Source organism: Mirounga leonina, unplaced genomic scaffold (genome assembly GCF_011800145.1).
Source record: "Mirounga leonina isolate KUSES-001 unplaced genomic scaffold, KU_Mleo_1.0 Mir_115, whole genome shotgun sequence".
Lineage (NCBI taxonomy): Eukaryota > Metazoa > Chordata > Mammalia > Carnivora > Phocidae > Mirounga > Mirounga leonina.
In genome coordinates, this window is record NW_023270268.1 from 84,985,897 (window position 1) to 85,004,150 (window position 18,254).

At 37.7% G+C, this 18,254-nt stretch overlaps 1 protein-coding gene and 1 pseudogene across 1 annotated transcript in view; one reads left to right on the forward strand and one right to left on the reverse strand.

Moving 5' to 3' along the window:
* Positions 1-18,254, reverse strand: part of PIGX (phosphatidylinositol glycan anchor biosynthesis class X) — a 37,229-nt gene that overhangs the window by 13,664 nt on the left and 5,311 nt on the right. Inside the window, exon 5 of the mRNA XM_034990756.1 lies at positions 2,251-2,392. Within this exon, the coding sequence (XP_034846647.1) occupies positions 2,251-2,392 (142 nt within the window). The remainder of the gene's footprint in view (positions 1-2,250; positions 2,393-18,254) is intronic.
* On the forward strand, positions 7,351-8,098 carry LOC117999109 (annotated as a pseudogene).

The following is an 18,254-nucleotide window of genomic DNA, read 5'->3' on the forward strand; positions in this document are numbered from 1 at the left end:
TTCAATGATCTTTTCCATTATTTCATATAATTTGTCTATTACTTGGTTGTTTCAAGTGGGAGAATAAATCTGATCTCTGTCCTCCAACTTGGTCAGGGCATAAGTCCTAATACTACATATTTTGATTGAGTAAAACTTATGATTTCAAAAACACAGCATTTCCATTTTGACTGATAGAACAGCAATTTCATATGCTTCAATCTAATATTATGCTCTTTTCAAAGAATGTGAGATATTTTTATTAAATATATCAAATAGCCCTACCTAAAAATGAAATGAGATTCATTTGAAGTGCCTTATTCATGGTGACTCTGTTTAAGACTTGTCTTTATTTTCAAATTGCTCACAAACCATCACAAACTCCTTACAAAACATTTTATTGCCACCATTGCTCATTTAATTTGAACCCATTGTTCTATTTGCTGCAGTCACAAATTTTATCTCATGGAATAGTCAAGATCTCAATCTAAATACATAAGTATCAATCATTCCCTACATAAAAATTTCCTTCTATCCAGTTATATTCATCATTTAATACCACTTCTTGAGACAAAGTTTCTCTGCACAAAGAATCGGGCCACAGTCTCAACAGCTAGGCAGAAAGAAATAGCATCTCATATATCAGGATACCAACTTCTAATTATCTATGTGTCACAAATGAGACATCTATTTGAAATGAAAAAGTAAATTCACTTAAAATGCTTATAATTAGGGATTAAAAAATTAGGAAACAGAAAATTAAGATAAAGAGAAGTTTGTCAATCAATCCAGAGTGGCATCCTTTGCCTGCCCAGTCTTCTTATTACAATTAATCTGCACATACCCAATCTTATCCCAAGAGGGGGGCATGTGATCTCTTTTTGGGTACTCCTATGCAAAAAAATTCCATTTTCTTAAAACATGGTAGGCAATTTTATTAAGTAGGTTTAAATATGGTTCCAATCCATGTCACTACAAGCCAAGAACCACATTTAAATTTGAAACCTATTATTTAAAATTTTAGAAGCCTCATTCAGAATTCATGACTCAGTGAAGGAAAGAAAGGAGGAAAAAAGCAATGAGGTATTTCCACATGTATACATTTACTGAGACCGCCATATATGTGAACATGTTTATCTAAACTGCTATATATGTACAAAAAAACCTCAGAACACAGGAAGAAACTTGGTGAATGGGGGTTGAGATAGGTGGAAGCTCATCATTGTACACCTTTTTATACCTTTTGAATTTTGAACCATGAGAATATAATTACCTATTCAAAAAAATTTAAATAAGTAATTAAAACAGATGAAGAAATTGGCCTAAACCACAATTAGAAATAAATTGTCATCATAAATGACTCCTAGTATATCTATTTTGCCTCTTTTATATTCACATATAGATTATAATCTTAAGAATAAAGACGGTGCTTCCCAAAATTTCTTAATAGGAATCATCTGAGTTGTTAAAACAGACTTTGGGGTCCAATCTAGACCTACTGAATTAAGCTTTCCCAGGAAGACATAATCTGCACAAAAAGTGGCCCCAAGTGATTTTTACCAAAAGTCAGAGACCCTGTTAACTAAGGAATAAAATTCATTTCTGGAAAGAGCAACAACTTTGTAATTAGACAGCTCTGGATTTATCTTTTGGCTCTTCCATTTACCTGTGTGATCCTGGATAAGTTACCTGGCCTTTTTGTACCTCAGTTTCCTTATCTATAAAATGGAGAAATAATACTACTAGGGTTGTTATAAAGATTGATCTATGCAAAGGGTATGGTACATAATCTTTCTCTAATGCTTAATTTTACCTTGCTTCCTTAAAAAAAAAGAAAGAAAGAAAAAAGAAGAAGATGTCTGACATACAGATAGCCAATAAGTATCAGCTTCCTTTCCTCCCACATCCAAATTATACAGGTGTTCATATATATGTCACTCAAACAATACTGTTAAATGCTGCTGAAGCAGTATTTATTAATCATTAATCTTCTCAAAGACACATAATTTTCTTAGTCATGAAACTAAGAACCATTCTAGCAAAAAGCATTTAACTAGCTCAGTTTAGTTGGCTTATTACTGACAAGTTTGACACATATCACTCACTTTTTAAAGAATACTTCCATCCTACCTAAAAAAAAAGTTACTTTACACACTTTAACAAAATGAATAAAAAATACAATGTTGTCTTGTCTATTATTTTTTCCTAATCCAAATTATAGCATCCCTAAAATAATTTCTCTCTCTTAAAAAAATCCTCTAATAGTTGTACCTCTGTTATGTTTCTCTCTCGTAATGAAGCCAACTCATACGGATCCACAAAAAGTCCTGTCGGGATGTACTGTTTAATTAAGAGTCGGCAGGTCCGTAAGTCCTCAATGCTTTCTCCAAATTTCACTTTTATTAAAAGGTCTCTGTAAGACAAGTATGTTTAAAATATATCTCTTCATTCAATTATTAAATGACATAGCATAACATTATATTCAAGTTGGTGGAAACACTGTATTTCAAATTCAAACTCAAAATCTATTTTTCAAAACATTATAAAGTCAAATGAAGTATTTATATCATGTCAGAACCACTCATTAGATCTTTCATAAATTCTTGTCAAGAGCCACATTATAGTATTAGTATGAAAACAGACAACGATCAATGGAAAGAAATATAGTCCAAAAATGGACACACATATATTTATATGGCAATAAAGGTGCCAACATGATTTGATGGGGAAAGGAGAGTCTTTTCACCAAATGGTACTGAAACAAATAGATATCTATATAGAAAAAAATGAACCTTGACATCAACCTCATACCATATACAAATATTAATTTGAAATAGAAGGGTGCCTGGGTGACTCAGTCAGTTAAGCGTCTGCCTTCGGCTCAGGTCGATTGAGCCCCACATCGGGATCCTTGCTCAGCGGGGAGCCTGTTTCTCCCCTGTCTACCGTTCTCCCTGCTTGTGCTTGCTCTCTCCCTCTCTGTGTCAAATAAATAAATAAAATCTTAAAAAAAAATAATTTGAAATAGATTATAAACCTAAATGTATAACTGTCCCAGCTTTCTGTCTGAAGGCACATTTGGGACCAAATGCAGGGAAGGAAATCCAAAGTACAACATGGTGGTTTTGCTTAAATTATAAAACAGAGACAGAATTTAAGAGAGACTGAAGTGGCTGGAAGTCAAGGTGCTAAATTCTAGAGAGGAGGGAACTATGTAGAAAGAGTTCTATAAATCTGAATGGGACTCCCCTTGAGATTTTGTTGAATACTAAGAAAAGCATGAGTAAAGTTTAACTCCAAAAGACTGGGCAAAGAACGACCAGGGAACTGAAAAATGAGAAATTCTAAAATTTCACACACAGTTGGGAGATATTTGCATTTCAACCAACCAGAGATCACAGCTTTTGGTAGAGATACCAATAGAGTAAGGCCTTAGCAGCTAAATTAGCCTTGCAGTAAAGGCCACTTTAATTTTAGACCTATATAAAAAAAAAGGTTAAAAGGATCAAGCTCATAAACAAGTAACTTAATTGCTAACAGAAAAAATAAGACAAACACACTCAAAAACGCTCATATCTACAACATTCACTTTGTTCAGTATCCCATCAAAAGTCTCTAAACATGTGGGTGCCTGGGTGGCTCAGTCAGTTGGGCATCCGACTCTTGGCTTTGCCTCGGGTCATGATCTTGGAGTCCTGAGACTAAGCCCTAAGTTGAGCTCCACCCTCAGCACAGAGTCTACTTGGGATCTTCTCTCTCCTCCCCCCTCAAGGGCACTCTCTCTCGCTCTCTCTAAAATAAATAAATAGGGGCTCCTGGGTGCCTCAGTCAGTTAAGCGTCTGCCTTCGGCTCAGGTCATGATCCCAGGGTCCTGGGATTGAGCCCTGAGTCAGGCTCCCTGCTTAGTGGGGAGTCTGCTTCTGCCTCTGCCTCACCCCTTCACTTGTGCTCTCTCTGGCTCTCTCACTCTCTCTCAAATAAATAAAATCTTAAAAAAAAAATAAAATCGTTAAAAAAAAGTCACTAAAGATGCAAAAGAGCAGGGAAATGTGACCAATAACCAAGAAAGAAATCATTCAATAGAAAGAAATGACAGAATTGACAAAACTAGCAAAGGACGTTAAAAGTCTTCTTAAATATGCCCAACATGTCAAAGGTTTAAAGAAAAAAATGAACACTGTGAAGGAAAGAGAAGAGATTTTATATATATATATGAAGAACTAAATGCAACTTCGAGATGAAAAGCAATTTCAAAATAAAAAAAAAACTATCCAGACATGAGTAAAAGCATTTAGACACTGCAAAGAAAAGATCAGTGACTTGGAGACAAAGCAACAGAAACTATCCAAACTGAAGAATAGAGAAAAAAAATTGGGGGAAAAAAAAAGAAACAGTTTCAGTGACTGTAAACAATATCAAGTGGTCTAATATATATATCTAGTTTGAGTCCTAGAAATAGAGAAGAGAATGTAATAGAAAAAATATTTTAAGACATAATGGCTGAAAATTTTCTGAATTTCATGAAAACTATAAGCCCATAAATCCAAGAAACTCAACAAATCCCAAGCAGGATAAACACAAAGAAAACCACACCAAGGGGTGCCTGGGTGGCTCAGTTGGTTAAGCGACAGCCTTTGGCTCAGGTCATGATCCTGGAGTCCCAGGATCGAGTCCCGCATTGGGCTCCCTGCGGGGGTCTGCTTCTCAGCAGGGAGTCTGCTTCTCCCTCTAACCCTCCTCCCTCTCATGCTCTCTGTCTCTCATTCTCTCTCTCTCAGATAAATAAATAAAATCTTTTAAAAAAAAAAAGGAAAAAAAACCACACCAAGATATACTATCATCCAGTCACTGGAAAAAAAAATCTTAAAAGCCATCAGAGGAAAAAGAAACATTATAGAGAATAAAAAAGAATAAGCCAGAGAACAATGGGACAAAGCATTTAAAGTATTAACCGAGAAAAGGCTACCAATATAGAATTATATATCCAAAAGGAAAAGCCTTCAAAAATAAAGGCAAAATAAAAACTAAAACAAATATGAACTAAGAGAATTTGTCACTGTAAGAAATGATAAAGGAAATTCTTCAGGCAGAAAGAAAATGATAACATGTGGAAAGAGGGATCTACAAGAAAGAAGAGCAAATGGTAAGTATGTGAGTGAATATAAGAACTTTTTTTCTTATTTTTTATTGCTTTAAAATGTGACTGATAGAGAAATTGGAACCCCGTGCATTGTTGCTGGAAATGTAAACTGGTGCAGCCTCTAAGGAAAACAGGATGATGATTCCACAAAAAATTAACATGGATGAATCTTGAGCACATTATGCTAAGTGAAATAAGTCAGTGACAAATACTGTGTGATTCTGCTTATAAGAGGTATTGAGGGGCGCCTGGGTGGCTCAGTCATTAAGTGTCTGCCTTCAGCTTGGGTCATGATCCCAGGGTCCTGGGATCGAGCCCCACATCGGGCTCCCTGCTCTGCGGGAAGCCTGCTTCTCCCTCTCCCACTCCCCCTGCTTGTGTTCCCTCTCTCACTGTGTCTCTCTCTGCCAAATAAATAAAATCTTAAAAAAAAAAAAAAAAAAGGTATTGAGAGTAGTCAAATTCAGAGAGACAGAAAGTGAAACGCTTGTTGCCAGGGGTTGGAAGGGGAGAATGGGGGGCTGTTTAATAGGTAGAGTTTCAATTTTGCAAGATGAAAAGAGTTCTGTGGATGGATGGTGGTGATGGTAACACAATAAAGTGAATGTCCTGAATGCCACCCAAGTGTACAATTAAAAATGGTTAAGATGGGGGATGCCTGACTGGCTCAGTTGGTAGAACATGTATGTAACTCTTGATCTCAGGGTCATGAGTTCAAGCCCCACATTGGATGTGAAGCCTACTTAAAATTTTTTTAAAAATGTTAAGTGTTGGGGCACCTGGGTGGCTCAGTCGTTAAGCGTCTGCCTTCAGCTCAGGTCATGATCCCGGGGTCCTGGGATCAAGCCCCGCATCGGGCTCCCTGCTCAGCGGGAAGCCTGCTTCTCCCTCTCCCACTCCCCCTGCTTGTGTTCCCTCTCTCGTTGTGTCTCTCTCTGTCAAATAAATAAAATCTTTAAAAAAAAAAATGTTAAGTGTTATGTTATGTGTGCTTTACCACAATTAAATAATAATAAAAAAATACATGACTATTCAAAACAAAAATAATAACAGTAGCGGGGCTTATAAGTAAAATATAAAGTTGATACATGTATGGCAACAAAAGCATAAAAGAGAGGAGAAAGAAATGAACTATTCTAAGATTTATATATTATTCATAGTATGGAATAACACTGGAAGGTAGACTATGATAAGTTAAAATTGCACACTGTAAACCCTGAAGCAACCAACTAAAAAAAGAGAGAGGTATCATTAACAAGCCAAAAACGGAGATAAAGTGGAATGCTTAAAAAATACTCAATTCATCAAAAATAAGGCAAGAAAAGAGAGAAAAGATTAGCTAGGACAAATAGAAAAGCAAACAGAGAGGCGCCTGGGTTGCTCAGTCAGTTGAGTTGACTCCTGATTTCAGCTCAGGGCATGATCTCAGGGTTGTGGGGTAAAGCCCGGAGTCAGGCTCCATGCTGGGTGAGGGGCCTGCTTGAGACTTTCTCTCTCCCTCTCCTTCTACCCTTCCTCCCCCTCTCTCTCCCTCTCTAAAAATAGAAAGAAAAGAAAAAAAAGAAAAGCAAATAGAAAAAACGTAGCAAGATGGGTAGATTTAAATCAAACCAACCAAATCAACATTTATATTAAAAGTAAATGGTCTAATCACTCTAATTAGAATGTAGAGATTGACAGACTGGTTAAATAGCAACACTTAATTATATGCTGTCTACAACATACATATTAATAATAAAAATAAGGAGTGGCTACATTAACATAAAAAATGCAGACTTCGGAACAAGGAATATTGTCAGGGATAACAAAGGACATTAAACCAAGATAAAAGGATCAATTAATCAAGAAGATATAACAATCCTAAATGTACTGTGTGCACCTAAAAAACACTGCTTCAAAATATTCATGTATTTTATTTCACAGCAAAAACTGGGAGAACTTCAAGGATAAATAGATAAATCTGCAATTACAGCCAGAGATTTTAATACCCCTCTCTCGATAATGGATAGAATAAGCACAAAAGCAGGAAGGATACAGAAGGCATGAACAACCTTCAATCAAGTTTATCTGACATTTATAGAATGTTCTACCAAACAAAAGCACATTACAGAAGAAAAATTGTAAGCTGGGCAATTAAAAAAATCTCTAGAAGTTTCAAAGGACTGAAATCATGTTAAGTATAGTCTCTAACCACATGGAATTAAGTTAGAAATCAAGAGGAGGAGGAGACATGGCCTTGACCAAAGCCACAGCCTCAGGCTCAGTCTCCTCCTTTGGCTATGCCTGGGATCTGCTGCCAGAAGGCTTTGGCTTCACGGCTGCTTGTGTAATCTCAGGTTTCTTTACCTCCAGAAGGAAAAAAAAATGGATACCTCATATCCTGGAAATTCATTTAGGAGACTGAAATTAGGGACTTCTTTCAAATTTGGACATGGCCAATTGAGGAGCAACAAGACCTAACAGGCCAAGTACTGTAAATAAAATATGCCAGTTGAAACTAGTACTTCTGGGAGAGTCTGCTGTTGGCTTATCAAGTCTAGTTTCAAGATAGTACCACTGTGGCTGCTTTTGTAACCCAAGCTGTCTATCATGATAATACAACAGTGAAGTCTGAAATACGCAATACAGGTGGTCGAGAATGATACTATAGCCTAGCTCCAATGTACTACAGAAGAGCACAGTCAGCCACAGGTGAAGAGGAGAGCTCAAATGAGGAGTCCTTTGCAAGAGCAAAAAACTGAGTTAAAGAACCTCAGAGGCAAGCAAGTCTTAGCTTTACCAGGAAACAAAGCTGACCTAGAATAAAAGAGCTATAGATTTCCAGGAAGCACAGTCCTATGCAGATGACAAGTTTATTATTCACAGAGATATCAGCTAAAACATCAATGAATGTGAATGAAATATTTACAATAATAGCTAAAAAGCTGCCAAATAATGAACCACAGAATCCAGGAGCAAATTCTGCCAGAGAAGAGTAGCAGAACTTACTGAACCTACACAGCCTACCAGGGGTCAGTGTAATTAAACCTCCCCTTTGAGCTATCTGGAATATTCTTCTGCTTCCTAAATGTAAGTAACAGTGAAATTGGTGCACTTACCCAGTCCAGTATAACTTCCAAAAAGAGACTTATGATAGTCAAGTTTCTTTTTTTTTATCTGTTAATTTGAGAGAGAATGAACGGTGAGAGGGAAGGGGCAGAGGAACTGAGCCACCAAGGCGCCCTGAGTCAAATTTCTTTTCTTTTTTTTAAAGATTTATTTATTTATTTGACAGAGAGAGAGAGAGAGATCACAAGCAGGCAGACAGGCAGGCAGAGGGAGAGGGAGAAGCAGGCTCTCTGCTGAGGCAGAGGGAGAGGGAGAAGCAGGCTCCCTGCTGAGGCAGAGGGAGAGGCAAAAGCAGGCTTCCCACTGAGCACAGAGCCCGATGTGGGGCTGATCCCAGGACCCTGGGACCATGACCTGAGCCGAAGGCAGACACTTAACTGACTGAGCCACCCAGGTGCCCCTCAAATTTCTAATATAGAAGTATTTTAAGTGTTTTGAACTTAATTTTTAATAACATTCAGGTGTCCCTCTGCCTGTTTCAGTAAAAGGAGAAAATGAAAGCTGTGTGTGTCTACTTGCTTTATTGGAAGGTTAGGGGAAATCATTTCTCAGCACCCGAGATCTAACAAACGACTATCTGGACCCTCAGTTAACCAGACAGTTCTATGAAAAAGTCTATGAAAAAGACTTAGAACTTATTAAGTTCCCTGCTCAGCGGGGAGCCTGCTTCTCCCTCTCCTCCCAGCTGTGCTCTCTTTCACTGTCTCTCTCTCTCTCTCTCAAATAAATAAAATCTTCAAAAAAAAAATTTTAAAAATATCAAATCTTAAAAAAACAAAACAAATTAACAAGAAAATAGTCCCAAGGGATGCCTGGGTGGCTCAGTTGGTTAAGCATCTGCCTTCGGCTCAGGTCACGATCCCGGGGTCCTGGGATCGAGTCTTGCATCGGGCTCCTTGCTCAGTGGGGAGTCTGCTTCTCCCTCTGCCTGCCGCTCCCCCTGCTCGTGCGCTCACATGCTCTCTCTCAATGACAAATAAATAAATAATCCTTAAAAAAAAAAAAAAGAAAAAGAAAATAGTCCGATATCTTCAGGCGAAGAAAATGAACATCAGTGCATTCTAACCTATAACCAGTCCTGTTATGTTTTTTTAGAGATTTATTTATTTGACAGAGAGAGCGCACAAGTAGGCAGAGCGGCAGACAGAGGGAGAAGCAGGCTCCCCGCCAGGCAGGGAGCCTGATGCGGGGCTCGATCCCAGGACTCTGGGATCATGACCTGAGCCGAAGGCAGCTGCCCAACTGACTGAGCCACCCAGATGCCCCACCAGTCCTGTTATTTTTAAAATAGACTTTAAGGGCACCTGGGTGGCTCAGTCAGTTAAGTGTCTGCCTTTGGCTCAGGTCATGATCCCATGATCCCATGATCCCATGCTCTGCAGGGAGTCTGCTTCTCCCTCTGCCCCTCCTCTCACTTGTTCTTTCAATCTTTCTCTCTCTAATAAATAAATAAAATCTTTAAAAAATAAAATAAAATAAAATAGACTTTAAAAAAATCAAATGTAACCATAGCTAGCTTTAGGAATATGAAACTGATAAATGCATCTTTTGGAGGGGGGAGGGGCAGAAAGAGAGGGAGAGGGAGAGAGAGAATCTCAAGCAGGCCCACACCCAGCATGAGCCCGACATGGGACTTGATCCCACAACTCTGAGAACATGACCTGAGCCGAAATCAAGAGTCAGATGTTTAACCAACTAAGCCACCCAGGCGCCCCATGATAAATGCATCTTAATGAATAGCACTTCCAGCAAACATGCGAGCTCTTCAACAAAAATGAAACAAACCAGATGTCTGTGAATCTGTTTACTTACTACTGATTTTGTTTAGAGGTTAAAAAGGGGCTTTTGTTCCCTTTGGATATAATAAAGTCAATGCACTATGTACATTTAAACTTATTTTAAATTCAATATTCAACTGTATTGTAAGTAGGATACTACACTGTAGTTTCCATATATGTTTACTACTCTTCTGCAATATTAAGAGTTGTTTAAAAGTATACAAACTGTACAGTTACTAAAACAGCTAATTATTCCTCTCTCCTCCTTTGAAAGGAAGGGCTTCAGTTGTTCCTGTATGGCCAGACCACCATAAACAACATACCTGTAATCTGTCACATGAATGTTGCAATATGTTGATAATCTTGCAGCTTTGTTTTCCCAAATTCATTTTATTTTGATCCATTTGGTATATTGTACTAATTGTTTTAGATATTTCCACTATGTGTCAAAAATGACTTAATCTATTTAAGTACTGAAGAGCTATCAGAACTTATACATTTACAGTAATTCAGAATTAGTAGGAAAACAGTTCACCAGTGTTTAGTTTTATACTGAGGTGTCCAGGTTGGAATAAAATAGTATAGGGGCACCTGGGTGGCTCAGTTGTGAAGCGTCTGCCTTCGGCTCAGGTCATGATCCCAGGGTCCTGGGATCGAGCCCCATGTCGGGTTCCCTGCTCAGCGGGAAGCCTGCTTCTCCCTCTCCCGCTCCCCCTGCTTGTGTTCCTGCTCTCGCTGTGTCTCTCTCTGTCAAATAAATTAAAAAAAAAAAAAAAAAAATCAGTAAAAAGTTTCTGGAAAATCCCCCAAAGCCTTAAAATCAAACAACATATGTCTAAATAACTGATGTGTCAAAGAAGAAATCAAAAAGGAAACTAAAAAATATCCTGAACTAAATGAAAATGAAAAAAAATGTCAAAATTTATAGGATACAGCTACAGCCCTGTATAGAAAGAAACATGCAGCCATAAATGCAAAGATACTTATATTAAGGGAAAAAAATCTAAAATCAATGACCTAAGCTGCCACCTTAAAAAACTAAGAAGGAAGAAATTAAACTCAAAGCAAAAAGGAAAGAAATAATAAAGAACAGAAATCAATGAAATAGAAAGTAGACAAATAATAAACATCAATGAAATGTCTTCTTTCCAAAGATCAGTAACATTAATGAATCTCTAGACTGATCATGAAACAGAAAAAGCACAGACTGCCAGAATTAGGAATAAAAGAGTGTGTGTGGGGGGGTGCCTGGGTGGCTTGGTTAGTTAAGCAACTGACTCTTAATCTCAGCTTGTCTTGATCTCAGGGTCATGAGTTCAAGTCCCGTGTTGGGCTCCATGCTGGGTGTGGAGCTTACTTAAAAAATTCTTTAGGGGCATCTGGGTGGCTCAGTCAGGCATCTGCCTTCGGCTCGGGTCATGATCTCAGTGTCCTGAGATGGAGCCTCGCATCGGGCTCCCTGCTCAGTGGGGAGCCTGCTTCTCTCTCTCCCTCTGCCTCTCTCCCTCGCTCATGCTCTCCCCCACCCAAGTAAATAATATCTTTAAAAACAAAAAAAAAATTTTAAATAAAAAAGTTATTTTTAAAAAAGGAATAAAAGAGGGAACATTATTATACAACCTTTACCTGTGAAGAGGAAAACAGGAATATTTTAGTAATTTTATTCCAATAAATTAAACTTAAATAAAATAGCTAAATTCCTGGAAAGTAAAAATGACCAAAACTGACAAAAGAAAAAATAGAATATCTGAATAGCTCTGTATCTTGAATTGTAATTAAAATTTAAAGCCTTCCATACAGAAAACCTCCAGCCTATATGGCTTTATTGTTGAATTCTACTGAATATTAAAAAAAAATATCAATGCTACACAATCAGAAAATAGAGAAGGAAATATTCCCCATTTTTTTTTTTACAAGGCCAAAACTGGCCTGACACCAAAACCCAAATGAGGCATCACAACAAACAAGAAGTACAGACCAATATCCCTAATGAATAGAGAAATAAAAATCCTTAACAAGATACTAGCAAATCAAATCCAATAATATTTCAAAAAGATAATGCATCATGACTAAGTGGTAGGTTTATTGGAATTATCAACGTATGTACTGTACCATATTGACAAAATAAAGTAGAAAAATCAAGATTCTGTTATAGTAGATGCAGAAAAAGCTTTTCACAAAGCTTAATACTAATCAGGAAAAACACTTTAAACTCAAAGCAAAAAGGAAAGAAATAATAAAGAGCATAAACCAATGAAATAGAAAGTAGACAAACAGAGAAATGTCAATGAAATGTATTCTTTCCAAAGATCAGTAACATTGATGAATCTCTAGATTGATCATGAGAAAAAAACACAGGAAAGTTAACGTAAGAGAACATCCTCAACTGATAAAAGCCATCTACAAAAACACCTAGTAAACATTGCGCTTAATGGTGAAAGACTGGATACCTTCCCTTTAAGATGAGAAACAAGGATGAATGGAAAGGGAAGGATGTCTGCTCTCACCACTTTTATTCACACTGTATTAGAGCTTCTAGCCAGTTTAAAAAGGCAAGGATATAAAAATCATACAGACTATCTTTCCTCACAAACCCATGATCATCTATGTAGAATATCCTAAGGAATCCAGGAAAAAGCTACAGGCATTGATAAGTGATCTCAGCAAGGAATTAGGGTACAATATCAACCTACAAAAATCAACTGTATTTTATTACCAGCAACAACCAAGCAGTAATAAAATTTTTAAAATAATACTTTTTACATAAAAAAACAAACCAACCATGAAACACTTAGGGGTAAATTTTTTTTTTAAGATCTATTTATTTTAGAGAGAGAGGGAGAGAGAACACAAGTGGGAAGGGCAGAGGAAGAGGGAGAGAACTTCAGGCAGTCTCCACTAAGCATAGAGCTCGACTTTCGGCTTGATCTCAGGGTCCTGAGATCATGACCTGAGCCAAAACCAAGAGCCAGGTGCTTAACCAACTGTACCACCCAGACGCCCGGTTTTTTCGTTTGTTGGTTTGGTTTGGAAGATTTTATTTATTTATTTATTTGAGAGGGAGAGAGCACATGTATGTGCACGCACATGCGTGAGTGGGGGTACAAGCAGAGACAGACAATCTTAAGCAGACTCCTTGCTCAGCAGGGGCCTAGTCAGGAGTTGGGGGGGGTTGGGGGGGGCAGCGGCGGCTTGATCTCATGACCCATGAGATCATGACCTGAGTCAAAACCAAGTGTCAGATGCTTAATCAACTGAGCCACCCAGGCGCCCAACTTAGAGGTAAATTTAACAAAAGATGCGTAAGACTTATACTCTAAAAGTCACAATATCGTTAAAGATAAGCTGATAAACCTAAATTAATGAAGATGCCATATGCATGCACTGGAATACTCATTAACAGTAACATGTCACTTCTCTACAAATTGATCAAGAATTTCAACAGAATCCCAATCAAAATTTCATGAAGCTTTTTTGAAAAAATCTACAAATTGATCCCAAAAGTTATACGGAGCTGCAAAGGATCTAGAATAACCAAAACAACTCTGAAAAAAAAGTTGAAGCATTCAGATGTTTTGAAGCTGTAATTTCAAGCTACAGTTATCAAGGTAGTGCATTACTGGCATATGGATGGACGTTTAGATCAAGGGTTGGCAAACTTTTTCTGTAAAGGTCCTAACAGTAAATACTTTAGGCTTTGTGAGCCTTATAAGGTTTCTGTTACATATTTTTCCTTACCTTTAACAACAACAAAAACCTTCAAAAATGTAAAAATTATTTTTAGTTCAAGAGTGGTACAAAACAGGCCATGTGCAGGCTTTGGCCTTGCGCCAGTTTGCCAAATGTTTGTGCATAATAGAGTGCACAAATAGATCCTCACATATAAGGTAATTATTTTCCAATAAATGTATCAAGGTAATTTGATGAGGAAAGAATAATCCTTTCACCAAATGACGCTGGATCAACTGGATATCCATAAGGAAAAAAATTAACCTCAACCCTTCCTTAATAGTACACACAAAAATAATTCAAAATGGATCACACCCCATATGACACTTATTTCTTTTTCTTTTTTTATTTTTTATGTTGGCTCTACTCACGACCCTGAAATCAAGACCTGAGCTGGAATCAAGAGTTGGATGCTTAACTGAGTGAGCCATCCAGGACTGTCCCATATGACACTTCTAAAAGAAAATTTCACTGATCTTGAAACAGACATGGATTTCTTACACAGGACACAAAACCACTAACTATAAAAGAAAAAAATTGATAAATTAAAAATTAGAATTCTTACAACCCAATAATAAGATGACAAACCACTCAGTTTAAAAATGGACAAGATTTGGGGCATCTGGGGGGCTCATTCAGTTGGGCATCTACCTTTGGCTCAGGCTGCGATCCCAGGGTCCTGGGATCCAGCCCCGCGTCAGGCTCCCTGCTCAGCGGGGAGCCTGCTTCTCCCTCTCCCTCTGCCACTGCCCCTGCTTGTGCATGCTCTCTCTCTCTGTCAAATAAAATCTTAAAAATAAATAAATCAATTAATTAAATAAATAAATAAATAAAAATGGACAAGATTTAAGCAGATGCCTCACAAAGGAAGATACACCAGTGGCCAAAAAGCACATGAAAAGATGCTCAACACCATTAGTCATCAGGGAAATACCCATTAAACCCACAATGAGTTACCACAACACACTGACCAGAATCTCTATAATTAAAAAGACTGACCATACCAAGTGTTGGCAACGATGTGGCAGGGACAGAACTCTCATACACTGCTCTTAGGAATGTAAAACAGTATAACCACTTTGAAAAACAGTTTTGCAGTTTCTTAAGTTCAACATACACCTACCATACAGCCAGCAACCCAATAGAAATGAAAACATGTTCACACAAAGACTTGTACACAGATGTTCATTATAGCTTTATTTATCATAGCCCAAAATTAGAAATGACCCCAATGCCATAAAAATGTGAATGGATAAACAAATTTTAGTACTCAGCAACAAAAAGGAACAAATTACTGCCGTGCAGAACATGGATAAATCTCACTGATATAATGCTGAGAGAACCGAGATATCAAAAAGATATACTGTATGGTTTCATTTACATAAAATTCTAGAAAATCTATATAGTGAAAGAAAATCGATCAGTGGTTAGCTGAGTCTGGGTATGGGTGAGGAAGAGTAATTCAAAGCAGCAGCACATGGGTATTTTTGGAGATGATGAAAATACTCTATATTTTGATTGGGGTGGTGGTTACATGGGTATATAGAATTGTCAAAACTTGGGGCGCCTGGGTGGCTCAGTCGTTAAGTGTCTGCCCTCGGCTCAGGTCATGATCCCAGGGTCCTGGGATCGAGCCCCGCATCGGGCTCCTTGCTCCGCGAGAAGCCTGCTTCTCCCTCTCCCACTCCCCCTGCTTGTGTTCCCTCTCTCGCTGTGTCTCTCTCTGTCACATAAATAAATAAAATCTTAAAAAAAAAAAAAAGAACTGTCAAAACTCAATGAAGTTGATTAAAAAATCACTATGAGGGGTGCCTGGATGGAGCAGTCGGTTAAGACCGACTCTTGGTTTCGCTCAGGTCATGATCTTGGGGTCCTTAGGCCCCACGCTCAGCACAGAGTCTGCTTGAGATTCTCTCTCCCTCTCCCTTACCCCTTCCCCCCAAAATAAATAAATAAATCTTTAAAAAATCACTATGAAATAGTACTATAATAATTCCTTTTACCTGTAAGAAAACAAAGCACCAGGGTTAAAACACCCGTGTTACAGTCTTTATAGAAAAATTGTTACCTCTGACTCAAAAGGTATGGGGAAATGCTTTGAGACTTTATTTAAATGTATGATATTAGGTTTTGGTTCTCAGACAATCAATACATTTTTATGGACACACTGCTCCTAGAACACAGCAGCAATTTCAAGAATTGACTATTAAGAGCAGCTATACAGAGAAAGAGTTGTTTTGGATTTTTTTTTTTTTTTTGCTTATATTCTTCCAAGTAGCCTGAGGTAATTTTACATATGGCATTTTATTTTCCTAATAATTTGTATTCATTGAAAGAATTTTGAATAATATTTGTGGTATTGTTATATTCTATTTTCATCCAAAAATATTTCTAGTGATGTAAAAGCGAAGAGTAGAATACGCCAATCAATTAAATCCAAAAGGATTTAAATTAAATTAAATCCAAAAGGATTTGAGGAAACAAAAATATTTTCCCTCCTTGAAAAAAAGAGAAAGAAAGAAAGAAAGAAAATCGAAGCACTGAGAAACTAATTTATCCAAGAGCCAGGATTCAAACCCTAATAGTTTTACTCTAATGCCCACATTCTTAGCCACTATATCACTCTTCCTCTATAAAAGTAGAATATATACCTATAATATCTTTTATTCCAGATAATGCATATGTATTTATGAACATGTTCTATTTTATAATTAGAAAATATATATATACTTAAAAAGACAGAGACTATTCAGGACCTCCCTCCAAGATGACATTCAATCTATTAATCAGAACATGTTGGATAACTCTGTTAATCTTTATGAAGTCATTCAACCGTTTTATCTTTCAGTTCACATTCTTTATCTTGTTCACAAATACAACATGTAAAACTTCATCAAAAGTCTTGCAGAAAATCAGATATACTATATCTACAGCATTTCTTTGATCTACCTATCTAATGGATCTGTATGAAGGACATAAATTTGTCATAAATTCATGCTAGTTCCCAGAGACTACCACTTCCTCTTCTGTGTTCACAAACCATCCTTTTAACAATCTGGGCTAGAATTTTGCCCAGAAGCTACATCAATTAACTCCCAGATTATCCAAAGATTACAAACAGAAGTTCAGCAATCATTTAAGCAAATTCTTCTACTACACTGAACTATAGATCATCACAGAAGGGAGACCCTAAACTCATTCATAATAGTAAGGTCCTTTTATATAATTCCCTTACATATTCTTTTTTTTTTTTTTTAAGATTTTATTTATTTATTTGACAGAGAAAGACACAGCGAGCGAGGGAACACAAACGGGGAGTGGGAGAGGGAGAAGCAGACTCCCTGCCGAGCAGGGAGCCCGATGCAGGACTCGGTCCCGGGACTCCAGGATCATGACCTGAGCCGAAGGCAGTCGCTTAACCAACTGAGCCACCCAGGCGCCCTCCCTTACATATTCTGCACTTCAGTTTCCTCCTACCAATATTTGCTTGGCCCTCTCCAGAGTGGAAGTAATTCTTCTTGACCAAGAAGACAGAAATAAGAAAAGCTAACAAATTCTACTTTCTATAATCTGTTAATGTTTCCTCCTCTACCCTAGCAGCAAGACTACACCTACTCTAAACATTTAACTAAAAAGCCTTTTTAAAAAATGATTACTGGCATTTTCTGAAGGTCTCAAATAACTCTGAGATTTCTAGTTTCTGAATCTATTCTTACGGGTTCTGTCACTCTTCATCCTTGGTTTCATGTCCTGGTTTTTACCTTCAGTACTTCTAACTGGACAGCTACTTTTGCTGCCACAATAGCCTTTTCAGGAACTTCTTTCTTCCTCACTGACAGTAATTACACTGTCAAATGTGCATTATTTAGTATTTCCTATTTCTCTTGAGAATACATCCCAATTTCTCTAAGGACAGAAGCTATAACCTTGGCATGGGTGCTGGGTGGTTCAGTCGGTTGGGCATCAGACTCTTGATTTCTGCTCAGGTCATGATCTCAGGGTCCTGGGATGGTGCTCAGTGGGGAGTCTGCTTGTGATTCTCTCTCCCTCTGCCTCTGCCCCTCCCCCTGCTTGCACACATGCTCTCTCTCAAATAAATCTTAAAAAAAAAAAAAAAGAAGCAGCTATAACCTTGGCATAACTACCCTGACATTGCTTAAAATTTGTCTAAAACTTGGTCAAAAACTCCTTTTAGAAGTGACTTCCCTCCCAAAATCAGTTTGTTTGTTTTTTTTTTTTAAAGATTTTATTTATTTATTTGACAGATAGAGAGCACAAGTAGGCAGAGAGGCAGGCAGAGGGAGAGGAAGAAGCAGACTCACCGCTGAGCAGGGAGCCCGACGTGGGGCTCGATCCCAGGACTCCAGGATCATGACCCGAGCCGAAGGCAGCCGTTTAACCGACTGAGCCACCCAGGCGCCCCAGCCCAAAATCAGTTTTATTATTTTATAGTCACATCTCCTCTTTCACTGAAACTGTATTGCCCAACTTGATCATCTATCTCCTTGTTTGTAATAAA